This window comes from Gallus gallus, chromosome 1 (assembly GCF_016699485.2).
Source record: "Gallus gallus isolate bGalGal1 chromosome 1, bGalGal1.mat.broiler.GRCg7b, whole genome shotgun sequence".
In the NCBI taxonomy this organism is placed as follows: Eukaryota; Metazoa; Chordata; class Aves; order Galliformes; family Phasianidae; genus Gallus; species Gallus gallus.
This window is the reverse complement of record NC_052532.1, coordinates 36,151,090-36,168,974: the sequence shown is the minus strand read 5'-3', so window position 1 is coordinate 36,168,974 and position 17,885 is coordinate 36,151,090. Positions and strand designations below refer to the sequence as shown.

Genomic DNA, 17,885 nt, shown 5'->3' with positions numbered 1-17,885 from the left:
TGGTGGTGTTCAAAGAGCGTTTGGATGTTGTGTTGAGGGACATGGTTTAGTGAGAACTATTGGTGAAGGACTATTGGTGAAGAACTACTGGTCCAACACTATTGGTGTTGGACTGGATGATCCTGTGGGTCTTTTCCAACCTTAGCGATTCTATGATTCTATGATTCTAAAAACTTTTGAAAGTATGTTTGGTTTGTCTGAGTAATGGTGAAGTCATATCACAGAATATTGTAATAATTCTTGGCCAGCTTTGCTAGAGCTGAAGAGTAGTTTGCTTTTGGCTAATGCTTTATAGCCTATCCTAATGAAGTTTATATTTGATTGATGTACTACTTTGTTGACAGTAAGACATACTGTTAACTAGACAGTACAAATGCAAGGCATATTGCTTCCAGCCAGCTTTGTTTTCCTTTGTGCTTCAGCATCATTTAAAACATTTTTATTTCCCATCAGATATGTTGACTCCTCTTGATATGCTAAATCTTTTATTTTATTTTCTTTTTTTTTTTTTTAAGTAAGATAGATGAGACAGGCATGAAGAAATATACTTCTCTATCTTATGAAGTCACAGCCAAAACAATATTCCCTTGCCTGCACAATAAGGGAAAACTTTTGTGGCCCAGAAAAACAAACAAACAAACAAACAAAACAAAAACAAAACAAACAAAAAAACACAGAAATCCTTTAAAGCTATCGTAGTGTTTATCCTATGTCTAGAAATTACTCATAGTTAGCATTTTCCTTAATATGTTTGTTATTTGGACACCTAAGGGTTAGATCCCTGCTCATAAATGGCTTATCATGAAAGCATGATATTAAGCAATTTATCACGTGTTGTAAGAGTGATATGTATATTTTTCCCTTCCTCTAAGCCAATATCTATTTGGCTGTTACATATAGACCAGAGAGAACTCCATCTCAATGGACTAAGAAGAGGCAGGCAGTGAAATCTCCCAGCTGTAGGAGCACTGGCATTATTGAAGAGGATTGATCAATGATCTTCATAAGTACATTGGCCTGCATCTTGTAGTGATTCTGGTCAGCTGTTTCAGAAGAGATGAACCATTGTGCAAAAGGTGATTAAGCATGGAGCTTGTCCAAAGCCTGAGGCTAGTCTATAGGATGTGAAGGAAGGTTGTATGGGACAAAGTACATCTTTTAGAACAGTGAGCTACAGAGAGAGAGAAAAAAAGGAATGTGGAGATCAGGGTACAGAATTTAATAATCTAAGATCAGTAAGTCTTTTTACTGAAAATGAGAAGTTATTTGGCATTAAGTACTGTAACTCAAACTGCATTTGAGTTAAATTTATCTTTTAAACCAATCATTCAATTTTCAGCAGTTTTCCCTTATGAAATGACTATACATTTTCTGCCTTTTTCTTCCCTCTCATTTACAGCTTTTTAAAAAGAAAATTTTAGTCTTGGAATATACCAAGACATCTAGAATTCTGAAGAGATTTCAATATTACATGATACTAGTTACAGTTTTAAGTGTGAGTTCTAAGATTGATGCACTGTGTGTCTAACATTCACTTGGGTATTTCACTTACTAATTTTGTAGAGCACAGAAGTGCTATTGGTGAGTTTGGGGTGACTGCACTACTTACAAATGGTAAATATACTATAAACATCTCATTACATAACGTGAAGAATTAGAGAATGCTGAAGAACCAACTTGATTATGAATCTAAGTTGTTCAGATTAAAGCAAATAATAAGGCTTACGGTAATGACCACAAATTGTTTTTCCAGACAGACATCATGACTTTAAACACCATTATCCTAGCCCTATCAGGAATACAATCAATTTTATGTCCCACTGGGACTCTCCTTTCCTGATTGAATAAAATTCTGGTTTTGGACTCAAGAGATAAATATCTATAGAGCTGTGATATTTTTATGTCTTAAAACAAGAAAACCTTGCTACTGTGTTACTGCCCTCTTAATGGGTCTTGACTATCTTCAATGTTTTTATCTGTCCATTTTAGAGAAAGTGAAGGTGTTTGGGAACTGGAAGTCTGTAGCAATTTTCTGGCAGATTGGTTTCAAAAAAAAATGTCAGTTCTCTGAGGCTATTCAGGCAGTCTGGTCAGTCTTGGGATTTCTCTGTTAAGCAGAGACCAACTAGAATGGTTGAAAGCACCCATTACATCTTTCGGATTAAATTTACTATTTTTTATTTATTATTACATGAATTTCATTTCTGCCTACATAATACATATTTGTAGTGTATGACAGATAGCATGAGCTATCTATCTGGTATTCTTTTGATTTGCCCATCTATTTTCCTGAGCTAATTTTTTTGCTTCCCCTCCTCTTCCAGGACAAGACTTCCAGTAGGGGGAAGATTTTTAGGAGAAGGAGTAAAATTATTCTAGTTAGAGGGTGATATAAGTACTAGATACAAATCCGTCATGAAGCATAATTCTCTGAAATAGAGTTCAAACAGGGTAATGTGATGAGAATATAAAAATTCACTTTAGGATCAAGTTTGCTAAGCTTATGGAAGAGACTCTTATAGGAATTCTGTTTTTTGAGCTTTGTCTTAAGTCTGATTTTCTGAATCCCTGTTTATGTTGGTATAGCTGAAGCTTAGAAGACACCAAAATCACTTTTTGCTATCATACTGTGCTACTTTGGCTCTTCATGGTTTCTGATATTTTCCCTGGGGGCAACAAAGATGAACTTGTTTTTGATGTGTGGATACAGAACTAGATACGGGAAGGAGAAGAGAATCCCTATCTTCTTCTTAAGGGATGGAGACTAGCAAAATTTGCAGGTGATATGTAGCAGGAGTGCTGGTGTTTCTCATGACTTATGTCTCTGAATTGATGCACAGTGTTTGTTCTCAGAACTGAAACGTAGGGATATCAAGAATGAATATTCATCAGATTAAGAAGAAGCCAGAGGTTCTGCCAGAGGATCAATGGTGGCCTGCTGTCAGAGTCACTTGAGGCATGGATAGCGGTCTGTGAGAAAAGTCTTACCTTGTTTAGGATGTCATCCACAGTCTACTGAGATCAGTGAAGTTTTCACACTGGGCACTATGAATGCATGTAACCTACTTAAATTATTAGGACTGTGTTGCCTTCTCAGAAAATCAAATTCAGCCCAGTAGTTTTCTTGGAATATGTTTGAACTTGTGCTGTCAGCTGGTAAAAATAGATTTGTGTGAGTGCAGAGAGTATGTTGTGTAATTAGTTCGTTTCTCATTTCTGCAGGATAAGCCACTACCAAATATACTTACATTTTGCAGTCCATCTTGAAAATCTGAGGCAATGGATTACGTATTGAATCTGCTACAGTGATCTGTGGTGCTGCCATGATTTTAATATTGTAATGGAAGAGAGTCTGTTGCGATTTTGGGAGAAATTGTGATACTGTTATAAAAAGTACTGAGGTCTGTGAGCAGGTGAGCTTCTTGGAGGACTCCTTAAACTACTGACATATCAAAAATAAGACGACCATTCAGTTTTCCTGAATTCAATCGGTATCATACTTGAGATTTATCTTAATATTATTCAGAGAATAATTTTTATTAATAATTGTATTTTCTGCTCCTTTCAGTAAAAATAAATGAAATAAAAGGTGAATTTGGCATATGGAAGTGAGGAAGATGTGAAAAATGAAGAATTCCTGGAGAAACAGATTTTCATTCCCTCAGCAGCATAGAAGTAGTAATAAAAGAAACTAAGAGGAACCACAGACACAAAAAGTGTTTGTAGTTGCATTGCTGTATGTTACATTTGCTTAGTTTTGGAATATTGATTGCCTGTGATAGACACATGAATTAAAAAAACAAGTAAAGAGGTGACTAAGAGAAGTGCTGATATTCCCTCGTTTTCACTTTGCTTTTCATACGACTCTGTAATTGCTGAGTTAAGACCAGCTCTCAGAATTTTATCAATGAAGCCAAGCTTTAAGAAGCTGAATGAGAACCCAGAAAGCTTAACAAGCTCTGAAATTCAGCTAGCTTTAAGACCATACTCTGCAATTTCTTTCTTTTTTTTTCTGCTCTCGGTCATCTTCCCAATACAACTTGACAACAGCTGTACATATGTAACCTCAGTGGTCATCTAGAATTTGGCAGTGTTTGTATTTACCATTTAAAATAATAGCCTTGGGTTTAGCATTCTGCCTTATTTTGGGAAGTGCACTGCAGAATGCATGATTCTGTGTTCTGTCTTCTTCCTATTGATTTTCTGCTCATGTATGTTATGTATTGCCTCACTGCCTACTGAGGTGGACACACTTTGGCAGAGAATGCAGTTCCCAACGATGCATAGCAATGCTATAGCACAGATAAGAAATTGTCCTTGATTTTCCTAACTCAAATTTCGTGAGGAAATTAGGTCAACAGAATGTAATTACCTACACTGAAATCTCCTAAGGGCAACGGGTAGAGCTGTGCAAATGGCTGATTATTTTGATTTGCTTACAGAAGCAAAAAAAAAATCAGAGGCAAAAATCAGTCTGAATAGAACAAAATGATTTCTTGTTCAACCTGAATTGAAACGTAGTTGGTTTGGAGCTGTTCTTCACAGCTCATTAAGGGAATTAAAGCAATGTTGATTTATTTATTTATTTTAACTAAATAACAGAGCATCAGTTCAACATTCCTATTAACTCCAACAGCTTCTGAGTAGGAAATTCCAAGATGAGCAGAGCAGGGTCCACTTCTCTTAGAACAGAAAGTCCCTTTTGCATTGCAGTGTGTTACTTAAAGCGTTCATCCAGGAGGTGACTAATTCAGCTTCAGTTACTTTCTGTCTCTAAAGAAGCTGATTCTTGCCTATTTTTTCTGCTCAGAAAGACAGCCTGTTTCCCAGACTAGCAGCTCAACTGAGCTCCTGTAGCTATTCTGTTCTTCGTAAAGGAACTAAAGATTCGCCAGGCTTCACCTACAAAAAATAAAAAAATAAAAAAAAATAACATTTTATTTCTGGTTCCTTTTAAAAAAAGGCATCATTAGGAAGTACTTCAACTATCAAAATAAAACTTTTTGTTTCATTAATGCACAGTCAATTTAAAGCATGTAATCTGAAGGAATTCTTTGTATGCAAGATGTGACTAAGTACACGTACCTCTGTATCCTATACAGAGAGCCAGGAGCTCTGTTGGCTGGACAGGCAGCGATTGGCTATAGGATGTGTCAGGGCAAGAGTTGGCACAAGGGACAGTAAGGCCCCCTAGTCTGACCAGCATCTGTGGTAAGAGGAGCACATGTCCCTGCTTCATGTACTCTTCAAGTAGTTTCCTCTCTGACTACTTACTACAAAATGAAGAAACAACACAGCTGTGGCATAAGATTCCTAGCGCTCTCCGTTTATGTCTCAGCTAAGTGTGCAAAGACCCATAGTTATGGTCTAGTTATGGTTAGATCCATAACTATGGGTCTTTGCACACTTAGCTGTTATTCCCTTGGTTATTCTCTTGGTCTTCCTTTGAATCTTAGTTGCTTTGTTTTGTTCTGAGCAGTGGAGCAGCCTCCAGGGTCAGGGTGGTGAGCATTCCCTGTGTTCTGTAGCAGCTTCCTAGTGTGGTTACTGGGGTATCTGATGACAGCAGCATGGAAGGTTTGGTGAGTGACAGCCTCCTTCCTTTACACAAATGGAGATGTAATAGAGATGAATACATGCTCTGTATGCTGTTGCCTAGTGATGAGGTGGTAAATACCTCCTGCCATGGAAGCTGCAAAGTCAGCTGAAGAGGAGATACTCATGGGGTTTAGGAATTTCTATAGTTAATGGCAGATGACCAGGTAATCCGTAATGCTGTCTTAGTTGTACTTTTCGTCTCTTTCTTATGTGTTTAAGTCTGATTTTTGTATCTAGTTTTTGACATTTTTTTTCCTCGATCCCCATGTATGAAAGATGATGGCAGCAATTCAAACATTTGTTACTACTAGATGATTAAATGTATTAGAAAGTGGACTGCATGTGTTTTGATACTGAAGTCTTCAACAGCACAGAAGTTGGACTTGGCTCAGCAGGTATTTTCCTGCATATCGTTTGTGAAATGAAGCCTTGACCAGAACAATAAGTAACATTTGAAAAAGCTCTGTAGAAATAAATTTAAGAATGTAATACATTTAGCATACTTAGTAGATCCTCTGTGGTGTTACTAAGCTACTGCTGTAGAAATTGCATTCAAGGAAACTCCTGTATTCATCAAATAATCTTTCCAAATCTTGTAGAACCCAAAGGTCTCATCAGATTTCCTGAATCACCTACAGAATACCCAAGAGAGACCTTCTAAACTTATTCTTTTCTTTTCTCAGGCTGCTTTTCTGGAGACAATGACCACTTCTTGACAATTCATCAGCGAAAGAGTGGGAAACCTGTGTTCATTTATCACCATGTGCAGAGTCTGGAAAAAAGTCTGGATACAGACAGTTATAAGAATTCCAAACAACATTTCCATTCTTCTTCCCATACCAAAATAAACAAGCTGCACCCTGCAATAGTTGTAAAGTCAACATTCCCCAGACCTGCCTACGACCCGTCCCTCAATCTGTTAGCTATGACAGGTCAAGACTTAGAAGTGGAAAATCTTCCCATTCCTGCGACGAATGTGATTGTTGTGGTAAGTGCCTTTTTTAGGTTTCTGGAGTTGTTTTGTGAATAAATGTGCTTATAGACAGATATAGACACAGATTTTAAAGCTGTGCATCCAAAGTTCATATTCTTCATCCTGGGTGATCATCTGCATGTAACTAATTAGCATACATCTTGACATTCTTCACTTTAGTAGAACTTGCATTTGTAGGACCTCACTGTGATCAACAAGATATCTGAGGAACCAATGTAAAATATAGCCTGTCTGAACTTACCTTTCCCTCAGACTCCTTTAATCTTGATTTGTATTTTCCCTGCTTTCATGGAGTGGTTTTTAAATTTATTCTGTGTAGGTCACAAGAAAATGCTCTTGGGAAGAGTTCTACAGAGGCAGGGAGATTCTAAAAAGCTGACAGAAACGTTTCATTCACTTCTGTTTTTCTTGCATATCCACCATTATGCTTACAAGCTGTTTGAGAGGAAGTCTGTTTACTGCAAAAATTAAGAATGCTTTTGTTGGTGTAAGGCACATATGTTCTTTCTGGGAGATATGGTCTGGGACCTTCCTTGTTCAGTTACCTGTGTGATCTTGCCCATTTTTAGACAGGTGATGGCAGCGGTCCTTCCTGTATTGGAGGGCATGCCAGTAGAACCATACACTGATGCCATATGGCTGCATCTTCATACTTCATGCCGGGAGCAGGACAATATCAGTGGAACTGTCCTCTGTGGAGACTGTAGCACATTCTGCATACATTCTGAACAGGCACTGCTCTGCCTCATCCTGGTGCATGGTTAGTCCTGTCTGATTGCACTGAAGAGCATCGGGCTTGGGCTTATCCTCCTTCTTCTGAGGGAAGAACTACCATTCATAATGGCTCACTCACTCATTACAGTTAACTAATAAAGATTAAACTGAAACAATGTGACTAATTACAGTCAGCAGCTATTTGCCTAATTCTGTAAATTGCTCTTCTCAAAAGATGCTAGATTAAAAAAGAATGGCCTTTCCAAACAAGGAAAGAAGACAGGCTGTGCAGCACTGGGAGATGTTAGTGCAGGAAGTGTTTCAGAACTGACAGATTTCCATTTGTTGTTGGTACTTCTGGAGATTTGCCCTCATGAACACATGCAGTAGCTTACTGTATAACATGCTGAGGTTATTGGAGTGCAGTAACTGCTAGCTAATAGTCAAAAAATACTATTTGTTTTCACAGTATCACAGCGTGTCTTAGGTTGGCAGGGCCCTCTTGGGCCTTCTTCTCAACCCCTGCTCAGCAGGGCCACCAGAGTGGGGTGCCCAGGGTCACATCCAGGTGGCTTGTGATCGTCGACAGGGAGGAGACTCCACAGCCTCTAGGCAGCCTCTACCAGTGCTGTCACTGCACAGCACAGAAGTGCTGCCTGGTGTTCAGAGGGAACCTACTGTACTACTTATGCCTATTGCCTCTTGTCCTGGCACTGAGCAACGAGGAGAGCCTTGCTCTGCTTTGAATGTTTACTTCACAGCTCATCCTGGCCTCTGAAAGCCTTGTTCTGGGCTTACTTGCATCCTCCATGAGCAAGGTCTCCTAATTTGAGGTGAGTGGCTATCATAATCAGGAATAGGCTCAGCTGTATGCAAGTATGCTACTGTAGTCCATTTCAGAGCACAATGAGGCACTGACAGATTTGCTTCAATGGGGTCATGTCAGCTGTCCACACCAAAGCTGAGTGGTACTGATCTGGAGGACATGCCAAACAAGCTTGTCACAGCCAGCAAGGCCAGCTCCAAAGTGAAGGTCTGTGCCCTCTTTTCCCATAGCAAGTACTGTTTCACCTCCTGTGAAGATAGAACCCAAAAAGGGCAAAGAATTCAGAATATACATAACCTCGTGTTTGGTGGTGTTTTTTGTTTGTTTGTTTGTTTTTTCATTAAATGCCACTGTTACATGAATGTATTTTAGCAGAGCTTTACATGCTTTTGGAGGCTTGCAGTCCTCAACTTCAAATGCAGAAATCCTACAAAATATTCTGGGGCTGCCCTGGTTCTAGCTGACTGGCTCTGTGCCTGCATCAAAACCTAAATGAGGCAGATTCTCAATTGGCAGTAACATTTAAGAAAAAAAAAAAAAGACCTATTAAATCTACATTAAGTTCTCATTAAGCGACCTCAGACTCAAGCTTTGCTACTGCAATTGTAGGATGGAGCTCCTGCTCTGAAGCCTTCTGCTCTGGCTGAGAACCATATGTGCTTTAAGGGGGAAGTAACAACATGAGCTGACTGTAACACGAAAGCTGTTTGTTGCTGGGATCGTGAACTATCGCTAGGTGTGTTCAAGGACAGTGTTTTGAGCTGGATTTAAATGCCGTCCTTTAAGTAAAAGGCTTTTTGGGAGCGTATGTTTTAAAGCACAGAGCAACCTGGGCAGCTCAGTACTCGCACAGTAAAAAATGTTGAAGGTGTCTTCATCCAGAGGGCAGCTGTCCCACAGCAGGGTGGTTGCCATCATCCAAGCGCAGCCCTGTTTCTTCCAGGTCTCTGCATTTGGACGTTTGGCTTCTCCCTCACAAATTTCACATTAAGTAGATTGTAATCTTAATTCTGTTGCCAAGGGAGTCTGTTTTGTTTTGAATGCACGCATGTTTTGTAAGAGCACTTGCTGCTTGCTGCTGCTGTTTGGTTTTTATTATGTAGGGCAAGTGGCAGCATTTGTTGTTTTGCCCTGGCTGACCGTTCGTGTTCCAGCCTGTAGCAATGTTGTTGGTTGCTCAACTTGAAAGGGCAATTGCTGGTGTTAATGCTTCCTGTAATCCAGTTACATGACTAGTGCACACTGTGATTTAGTATGAAAGCCTGCAAGGGGAATTATTTTTTTAAATAAATCAGTGCTGTTGCAGCTCTGCAGAGGGGAGGAAAAGGAATTCAATCTAATTTCAGCGACTTGAGGTCCATTTTCTCCGTGATGGAGCTGGAAAGGTAGAGTGAATGGATGACTAATGCACAACAATTACAAGGTTATGTTTTGAGCTAAGGAGTAGGCCATCTGACAAGCAAAATGTTGCCAACGCACAGAAGAGTGCTGTGCAGCCAAGAATTCTGCAGGTGTTGTGTCGAAAATTGGTGTTTTATGCCTGTACCAGTAAAGAACGCGTGTTAAGAACTAATATTGCTTAACCTGGGAAAATTGTAGTGCTTGTTTGCTGGAGGGAGGAAGAAATGGGAGTAAGTTTTCTATAGCTGGGAGCTTTCTGCCACATTACCCAATACCACATTCTTATTTTTTCCTCTTTTTTTTCCCCTTTGGTGCTCAAGTAAGCTCTGTTGAGGAAAGTGAGGACAACTGAGATCTCTGAGAATAGCTTCAAGCTGCGCCAGGGAAGATTCAGGCTGGACGTTAGGAAATACTACTTCTCTGAAAGGGTGGTCAGGCACTGGAATGGGATGACCAAAGAGGTTGTGGAGTCACTGAGCCTGGTGGTGTTCAAAGAGCGTTTGGATGTTGTGTTGAGGGACATGGTTTAGCAGGAACCATTGATGAAGGGCGAATGGTTGGACTGGATGATCCTGTGGGTCTTTTCCAACCTTAGCAATTCTATGATTCTATGATTCTTGGAACCACTTTGGCTATTTTATCAATGTCTTTGTGTGTAACCTGTCTTTCAGGGCTACATGAGACCACTCATCTAAAAATTATGTGGTTGATATAAGACATTACTTAACTGCTTGGTAAAACCTAAGATTTTGTATTTTTGTGGGTTTTGTTTGGATCTCAGAAGTGGTGCATGTTAGAGAGTTAGTAGTGAGATGAACAAATTCTTTAAAAGGGTTTGTGTTTATTTCAAGTCTTTCCAGTACTGAGTATGAGCACCGCAAAGGTCAAAGCAGTACACAGACATCATAAATATGTATATAAACACTTATTATTAAAAATGCTTCTGCTTTCTGCATACTTAAAAAAAAAAAAAAGGACTAAATATACATTAAAATGAGGAATGCTCCAAAAGTAATGCCTCCTACTGCATTGCACTGGCCTATGGTGTTGTGCTAATATTGGACTAAGCTTCTCCGGTGAATTCCTCATTTGTACACTATAGAATATTTCAGAAATGTAAAGCCAATAAACTTGCTCACTGTATAATTTTTCCCCTTCACCCTTCATGCACCTTCACATCTAAATATGGAAATCTGTATCTCTGTGTTTGTTGCTTATAGATGTGATAGTCTTGTGTGATAAGCTAAAATTCAATGCATCCCTTCGGTTTCATTTGGTTTACATGAGTCTTACTGAATTGAGTTGATTTAATTAGATGTTCTCTCTGCTAATGTCAGTGGGACATAAGATGCACAGACAGCCATGCAGTGCTTCTCTTTCCATTCCCATGGCTTTCTGTGTAAAGCCAAATTTCTCATAGCTGCAGCTCTGCCATACAATTAGATCTATTTTGTTCTCAGTGTTTGAACCTTCTACGTTCAAACAAGCTAAAACATGAAAGTGTTTCAGGTGCTGAGGTGGGATTCAGAAGAAGAATAAAGCACATGAATGTAAGTATCTATAAATCTACATATGAGCCAGCCTATTGGTAGCCTGTTAATCTGTCTAGCACAATTCTAACCCAAGTAAGCTCTTGCTTCCTTACTGACACAGTTTTACGTGTCTATGTTTGTTCCGCCATCCTGTTCCCTGTTTCCTCATCAGGTTTAACTACTGACATCAAAGACGTTCACAACCTGTCTGCCTTCCATCATGTGCATCGCGTGATATGCTATGCTGTGTGACCAACTAACTACAGTTAGGAAGTTATTCAAAATGTTAATTTTATCTTCCTATTACACACAGTATGGCAGCGTCCTTATTTTCACTGGGATGGACATAGGTATGTGTATGTATAGTTCTCTCTGAACTTAGATGCAGTTATACTAGCTGTACTATATTATCATACTGTAAGTGACTAAAGAGCTGCTTTCTGAACACAGTGTGAACATGGGGTCTCAGTCTTGACTCTGTCAAACTCCAAAAGTAATTTACCTTGAAATCATAGAATCATTAAGGTTGGAAAAGACCGCTAAGATCATCTAGTCCAACCATCAACCCATCATCACCATACCAACTAAACTATGTCTGTCAGTGCCACATCTCCACTTTCTCGAGCACCTGCAGGGACAGTGACTCCACCACCTCCCTGGGCAGCCTGTGCCCCTGCCTCACCACTCTTTCTGAAAATAATTTTTTCCTAATATTCAACCTAAACCTCCCCTGGTGCAACTTAAGGCCATTATGTCTGCAGACCTTCTGGTGCACAGAGAGATCACAGACAGCTCAGTGCTGTGATTCAGGGAGCGATATGCCCTACTCCTCTCCTTCAGTACAAATACCCTACATTCACTCCCTTGACAGCCTTACAAGGAAGTGGTCAAAACACGCTTGAAACAATAATAAGCTACAAAATGGGGTAAGATTAAGGCATAAATTTGTTATCAGTCAGTAGATCAAGTAGTCCTTAAACTAGCAGGTCAACCAGTACTAGGACAAGCAGCCAACCTAACAGTTTATGGAGCGTAACAAAAACGTCAAATGTCACTTTTTGCCACTGAGACCTGCTATAGCCAGCCCAAGATGGAGATTGGCATTGTGCCAGACAGAGGAAACATGAGTAAAAGATTGTGTATCTACAATCACTTCTCAAAGGAGCTCTCTGCAGAGTAAGATCCAACAAGCTATCAAATGGTCCCTCTGTGTTTCCAGGTCATATATTTGTCTGAAACATGAAACAACAGAAGACAAATGCTGTGCTGATCAACAGTGAAGTTTTAAGATCTTATTATAATTACAGTGCTGAATTGCTAACAACCTCTAAAAATTAATCACACATTACTACAGTGAGCAGTGTCAGTCAGTATCCTTAGTTATAATCACTGTTGTGTCCTTTTACATCATGACCAGATCTTCACAGTATCTGGCTTCTGAACTCAAGTCTACCTTCTAATTAAAGATGGATGGACACTGTTATCTTAGTCCTTTCTTAAGTAACTGCACTAGGCTCAACATATCTTCAGCAACCCTTTCAAATAGACCTAGTAGCCTGCAGCTCTGTCATTCTGGATTTTGTTTGCACAAGGAAGTCAGGAGAGTTTGCATTAGTTGGCCTCATTTGCTTTCTGCTTCCTTCTGTGCACTTCAGCAGGGATAATTGCATGCTGAACCATTATCATGGTATTGTGTTTGCTGTCATCTTTGTGGAAAACAGGAAAGATTGCATTATGTTGTAACTTGCACTAAAGCTTCCTTAAGGCATTTTTTTGTCATCCAGCTGGCAAAACGTTAATGGAATGTTAGTGGAATATTCAGCAACTCAGTGCTTTAATTGATTAACTTACTGCTGGCAACTTCAGGGTTATTTTCTGTATCATACAGTGAGATGCTGAACTTGAACAAAAGCTAGTTGTGTCTTTCGTAAATTGCTCAGATCCTCTTTGATCAAAAAGTTTTCCTTTCCCATCATTTTTGAGTAAAGGGAAAATGTTTCTTCCAGTCATTTCATTTTCTTCGTGAGCTGCACAGTTAAATGAAAACTGGATTTTAGAGGCATACGTGTTTTATGCTTTTAAACTCAATGTTAGACCTTCCTTAGCACTTAATATTGCATAGTTCATCTGTAGGAAAAAGATAAGGTAAGTGTCAACTGTTGATACTTCTTTCAGCTGCATGTTACTGTAATCGGACAGTCTCAGCTATGAAGTAGATACTTGTGTAGGAGAAAGGGATCTGCCTATGTTTTCTTTTTTTTTCAATTTTTTTTTTTTTTCTCCAGGAAAGCTTTTGAATTGATAAAATCCTTTTTGGCAAAACAGAGATTTTCCATGAAATTGGATTGAATTCGGCAGCAGTTGCAGCCAAATCAAAGGTCTTCGCTTTTTGTTTAAGCATTTCCAAAATGTCTCAAAAATGTGGGGGAACTTAGATATGAGAAACAGTCTGCATGCCCAGGTGTGAAAGACCTCGCTCAAAGCCTTGCTTTCAAGAGCATAAAGGGGGAACTGAACCTGAGTCTTTCCCATTTCACATGATTTAGTCTATGAACAAAGGGCTACAGAGTAGCCCTTGTTTCATAATCACATTTCTTTGACTTAAAAGGAGTCAAAGAAAAAAGAGCTAACTGAAAATTCAAAGTTGTGTTGATCTTAGGTTGATCCGGTACAAATTGTTTTGTATGTGTTTTGATTTAGTCCTTGAAATAGAGTGAAAAAAAAAAAATAAAAGCAAACAGTCCCCTGCTGCCTCCTTATTTCATGGTCCCATTTATTTCTCCGTTTGAAATATTCTTCTGAGCAGTTTGTGCACCGTGCTGTACTGACTTCCAGGAGAAAAGACAGAAAGGTTTAGACTGCAGTGGATTTTCCATCCCTGATCATTGTTTGCCTCCTTTATGACAATACACTGGCTGCACTTTGGGTGTTGCAGCCTTTTAGCTTCTGAGCTGGTCATGCTTCCCTTCATGACTGGAAATACACTGACTGCGTTCTGCCAAGCAGTACAGATAGGCTTGCATGTCAGCATTCTGGGAGATTGCTGTACCGTGATGTATGTTCTGTGCTCCTTTTATGATGAGCGGGATCCTGTTACAGCCCAAATATGACTAAGGAAAGGAAGAGTTTCCTGGCACAAACCATTCCAGCTGCCATCACTGGATTCACAGGGGCCTGATATCCAAATCTGGACATGAACCAAATGTCTTTGCTGGGATCGTGAGACCCACCCATTAACAAATAGATATTTTGACAACTCACTGCAATAAACCTCTGTATTGTGTTGATGTGTTTAGGACTGAAGGCTGAAGAGGCACACTTTTTACATTTATTTATTTATTTATTTATTTATTTTTAAATTCTATCAGAGCCCTCAGAGAAGTATCTTTGTGGAATGCCAAATTTCCCTACAGTAACATTTAAAAGGCAGATAAAGGGCACTCAGATAAAAAGACAGCAAGAAGCATGTGTTTCCTTCTCAGTCAGTGTTTTGTTGGATCTGGCAATTCAGCCTCTGGAGTGATCCTTTTGGTTCTTCACTTCTGATGTTATAAAGGAAAGTGACAGCTTCTCAAAAGTTCCTCAGTAGATTCTTCATAATGTGATTTTGTGTGTAACCTCTTAAATGTTAAGCCTTTCCAAAACAGCTTTCTAAAAATACATGCGTTTTTATCGTCACTACGTGAATATATTATGTGATTAAAACATGGTGATGTAGTGAATCAGAAAAACAGTTTTAGGAGCTGAAGATGTTCTTTTGAACACACTCCTAAAAAAAACCTCACAGATCAAATATTACTGTCCTTCAGCATCTCTTTGACGTAAAAAAATATTGAATTCTGAAATGACATGCACAGACTAGGAGGATATTGGGATTTGAAAATCATCAGATAACTGTCAGCTGAATGATGGTTATTCAGTCCCTACAATATCAAAACTGCCATGGAAAGGGGGATTACCAGGGAGGTAAGCAGAGTGGTACAAAGTCTTTGTCTGTCTTTGTTGTTGCTAAAAGCACTTTAAGTAATGTTTTGCTGTCCTGCCTTTGAAGGTCAGTCATGACCGACATTCTGTAATGAAGCTAAATTCTTATTTGGCTCTGCAGCACAGGAAACTTGTGGAAAATACGTTAAGTGGACAAGGTGCTTTGAATCGAGTCTATGGTAGAAGCGTTATGAAAAGTGTTGTAGGTATACATCAAGACTGCTAATATAATCGTGATGAATAGTGTACGAAAGAGGTTGACAGCTTCTGTTATATCTATGCTTATTTAAACGTGAATTGAAACAGACTTACATTTCAGCCTGTATTAGTTGTTGTAGAATAAAAATGGAATGTCTGCTTTGTACGGATTTGGCTGAGAATATTCTCTTTGGGAATCGTCATTGTGTAATAAACTGCAGTATAGAAATCAATGGTAATATAGTAAGGATTTTTGCATTTACAATATGCTAAGGTCAATTTGACTTGATTAACACTGTGTCATTGATAAAGGCTAATTTGGAGTGGGGTTTTTTGGCCCTTTTCCCGTAGATGGCTCTAGAATAAGCGGTTGTATTTTTTCTCTGGTAATAACCGTACTAGTAACATTGGAGATTTTTTGAAAACTCAAATAAATAAAGATCGTTTTGGTTATAATCATGTGATATTCTGGCAACAATTATATATTTCTGCATTATTTAGCCAAATTGTTGATATGTTTTCTTCAAGCATCACATAACATATTGTCTAATTAAGAACAAAGTTCTGGAGGGTAATACTTAGAAACAGATACAATATTTCAATTTCTTATTAAAAAATGGATAACAGTTTCGTTTCTGGTACCGTACCATGCAGTTTTATAATAGTGGAGTATTAAAATGCAGATGTTTGGGGCTGGGAAGAACGACATTAAATACCTTTCTCTTCTTTTAAAGTATTTTCATTCTGTGGGCAAAACAAAGTTAACACTGTCAAAATGATCTTTGTTGCCTTAAGGTGATGCTGAAAAGTAAGCATGAGACAGGGATCCCATAAATCCCATATCCCAGATAGACATTCTCTGGACTGGTGCAGCAGGATGCTGTGGCTCTGCCTAATTAGCCCCACTGGAAGCATATATAGGCAGTAGAAATTAACCTGAAAATTCAAAAAATACTCCTTTTCTTTGACTGTGTTTAAACTAGATACAGTAGTTAAAGACCTCTCCCCTTTGTCTCTTTTGTCCATAGCCTACTAAGACACAAACCGTTTCCAGCTCTGGCAGAAGTGCTCTCTTAGAGGATGGCTGGTCTGGGAGGATGGAATGTGATTATTAGCTATGGGAACATGTTTTTTACATACTGTATACCTACATAAGTCACTCTGAAAGTAATGCCTTCTATTCATTTCCATGGAAACTACAATAGATACAAAGAACACAGTAGCAATATATGATTGAGCAAATTATCATCTACAAAACACTTTTTTCCAACATAGTCACCACCATTTACTGTGCATTTTCACCAGCAATGAACCAGAGCCTGCCTGCTGTCCCTGTAAAAATCTGTGTGGCCATCCAGAACATGGCTTGTCTTTCATGTCATTGTTGTCACTGCTAAAGTGCACCACCCACTCTCTTACTGTGCTCACATCCACTCTTTGGTCTCTCTAAACATTCAGCAAGTGTCAGTGAATGTCAGTGAGTGCCATTTTTTCTGCATGGAGGAATTCAATGCCACATCTTTCTTCATCCACACTTCTATGTCAGATGCTGTTCTCTCAGACTGCCCTTCTGCTGCCAAATGTCACATGGCAACAAAGTGTACTGGAATATTGGTGGGAAGGTTCAACCTCTACTGCTGTACCACCAACATCTGCCTCTGATGTCAAGGGCCGGTATAATAAAGTAGGAGGCACTGCTTTTGGAGAAGGCCTTGTAGTTTAGTGGTTGGAACCAGAGATTCTTGACTGGAATTGGAATAATAAGGAAATGTTAACCATGAATTTAAAAGACCACTCAGATCATGAAATAGCAAGAAAGCAATTGATGGTTTATCTGTGGGGAAAATAAAGTCAACAACTGATCTGTCTAGAAATGGGTAATGGGACAGTAATTAAATAGATAGATACTTTGAATTCCATACACTAAATCAAAAATTCAATTGTACTCTTAATTTTTAAATGTGCTTCCTAAGAAACTGACTGAAAATGGATATAGCCTTTGATGAAATAACTGTCATGTGAGGCTTTCAGTAATGAATGAATTAGAAAACCATATGGATACATTAAGTGGAATAATAAATGTACCATACACAAAAGTAGGACATCCATAAATCATTTACGATGTTCTTTCTCATCACTTCTTGGCTCTTTGAGTCTTAATTGAAAGCCAGGGTTGCTGGGTATTAGAAAAACTAAACTTGTTAGTCAGATAATAGACAACTTTCATTAAAGCATTAATTAATTTTGGAAGGCTTAGGGCCTGATACATGAAAAATACTTGCAGAACAGTGATACTTTAGTCTTTTTTCTTTTAATTACTGTTGTCTTTGGCCAATGAAAATTGTTCATGTTCTACTTTAACTTGCACAGCAAATATGATGAGACACTATTGTGGTTATAGAATAAAATGTTGTCAAGCCCAAAGAATTACCGATGCTTCAAACTGCTGCATGGTACACCCACAGATGTAAGATAGTGATTGTTACGATAGCTGTGAATGAGCTTCTTCCCTCTTTTACAGGCAGAGATTTAGAGGACCATAGTTTACTCTATGCATGGTCCTTCATGTCATTGGAGACCAGGGAATGCTGCAGAAAATATCTTTTTCCTTTATCCTTTTTACTTTTCTTGTTTTTAA

At 38.8% G+C, this 17,885-nt stretch overlaps 1 protein-coding gene across 1 annotated transcript in view; it reads left to right on the top strand.

Moving 5' to 3' along the window:
• PTPRR (protein tyrosine phosphatase, receptor type R) overlaps nt 1-17,885 on the top strand; it is a 143,660-nt gene that overhangs the window by 6,819 nt on the left and 118,956 nt on the right. Inside the window, exon 2 of the mRNA XM_001235187.6 lies at nt 6,282-6,586. Coding sequence (XP_001235188.4) covers nt 6,282-6,586 — 305 coding nt within the window. The remainder of the gene's footprint in view (nt 1-6,281; nt 6,587-17,885) is intronic.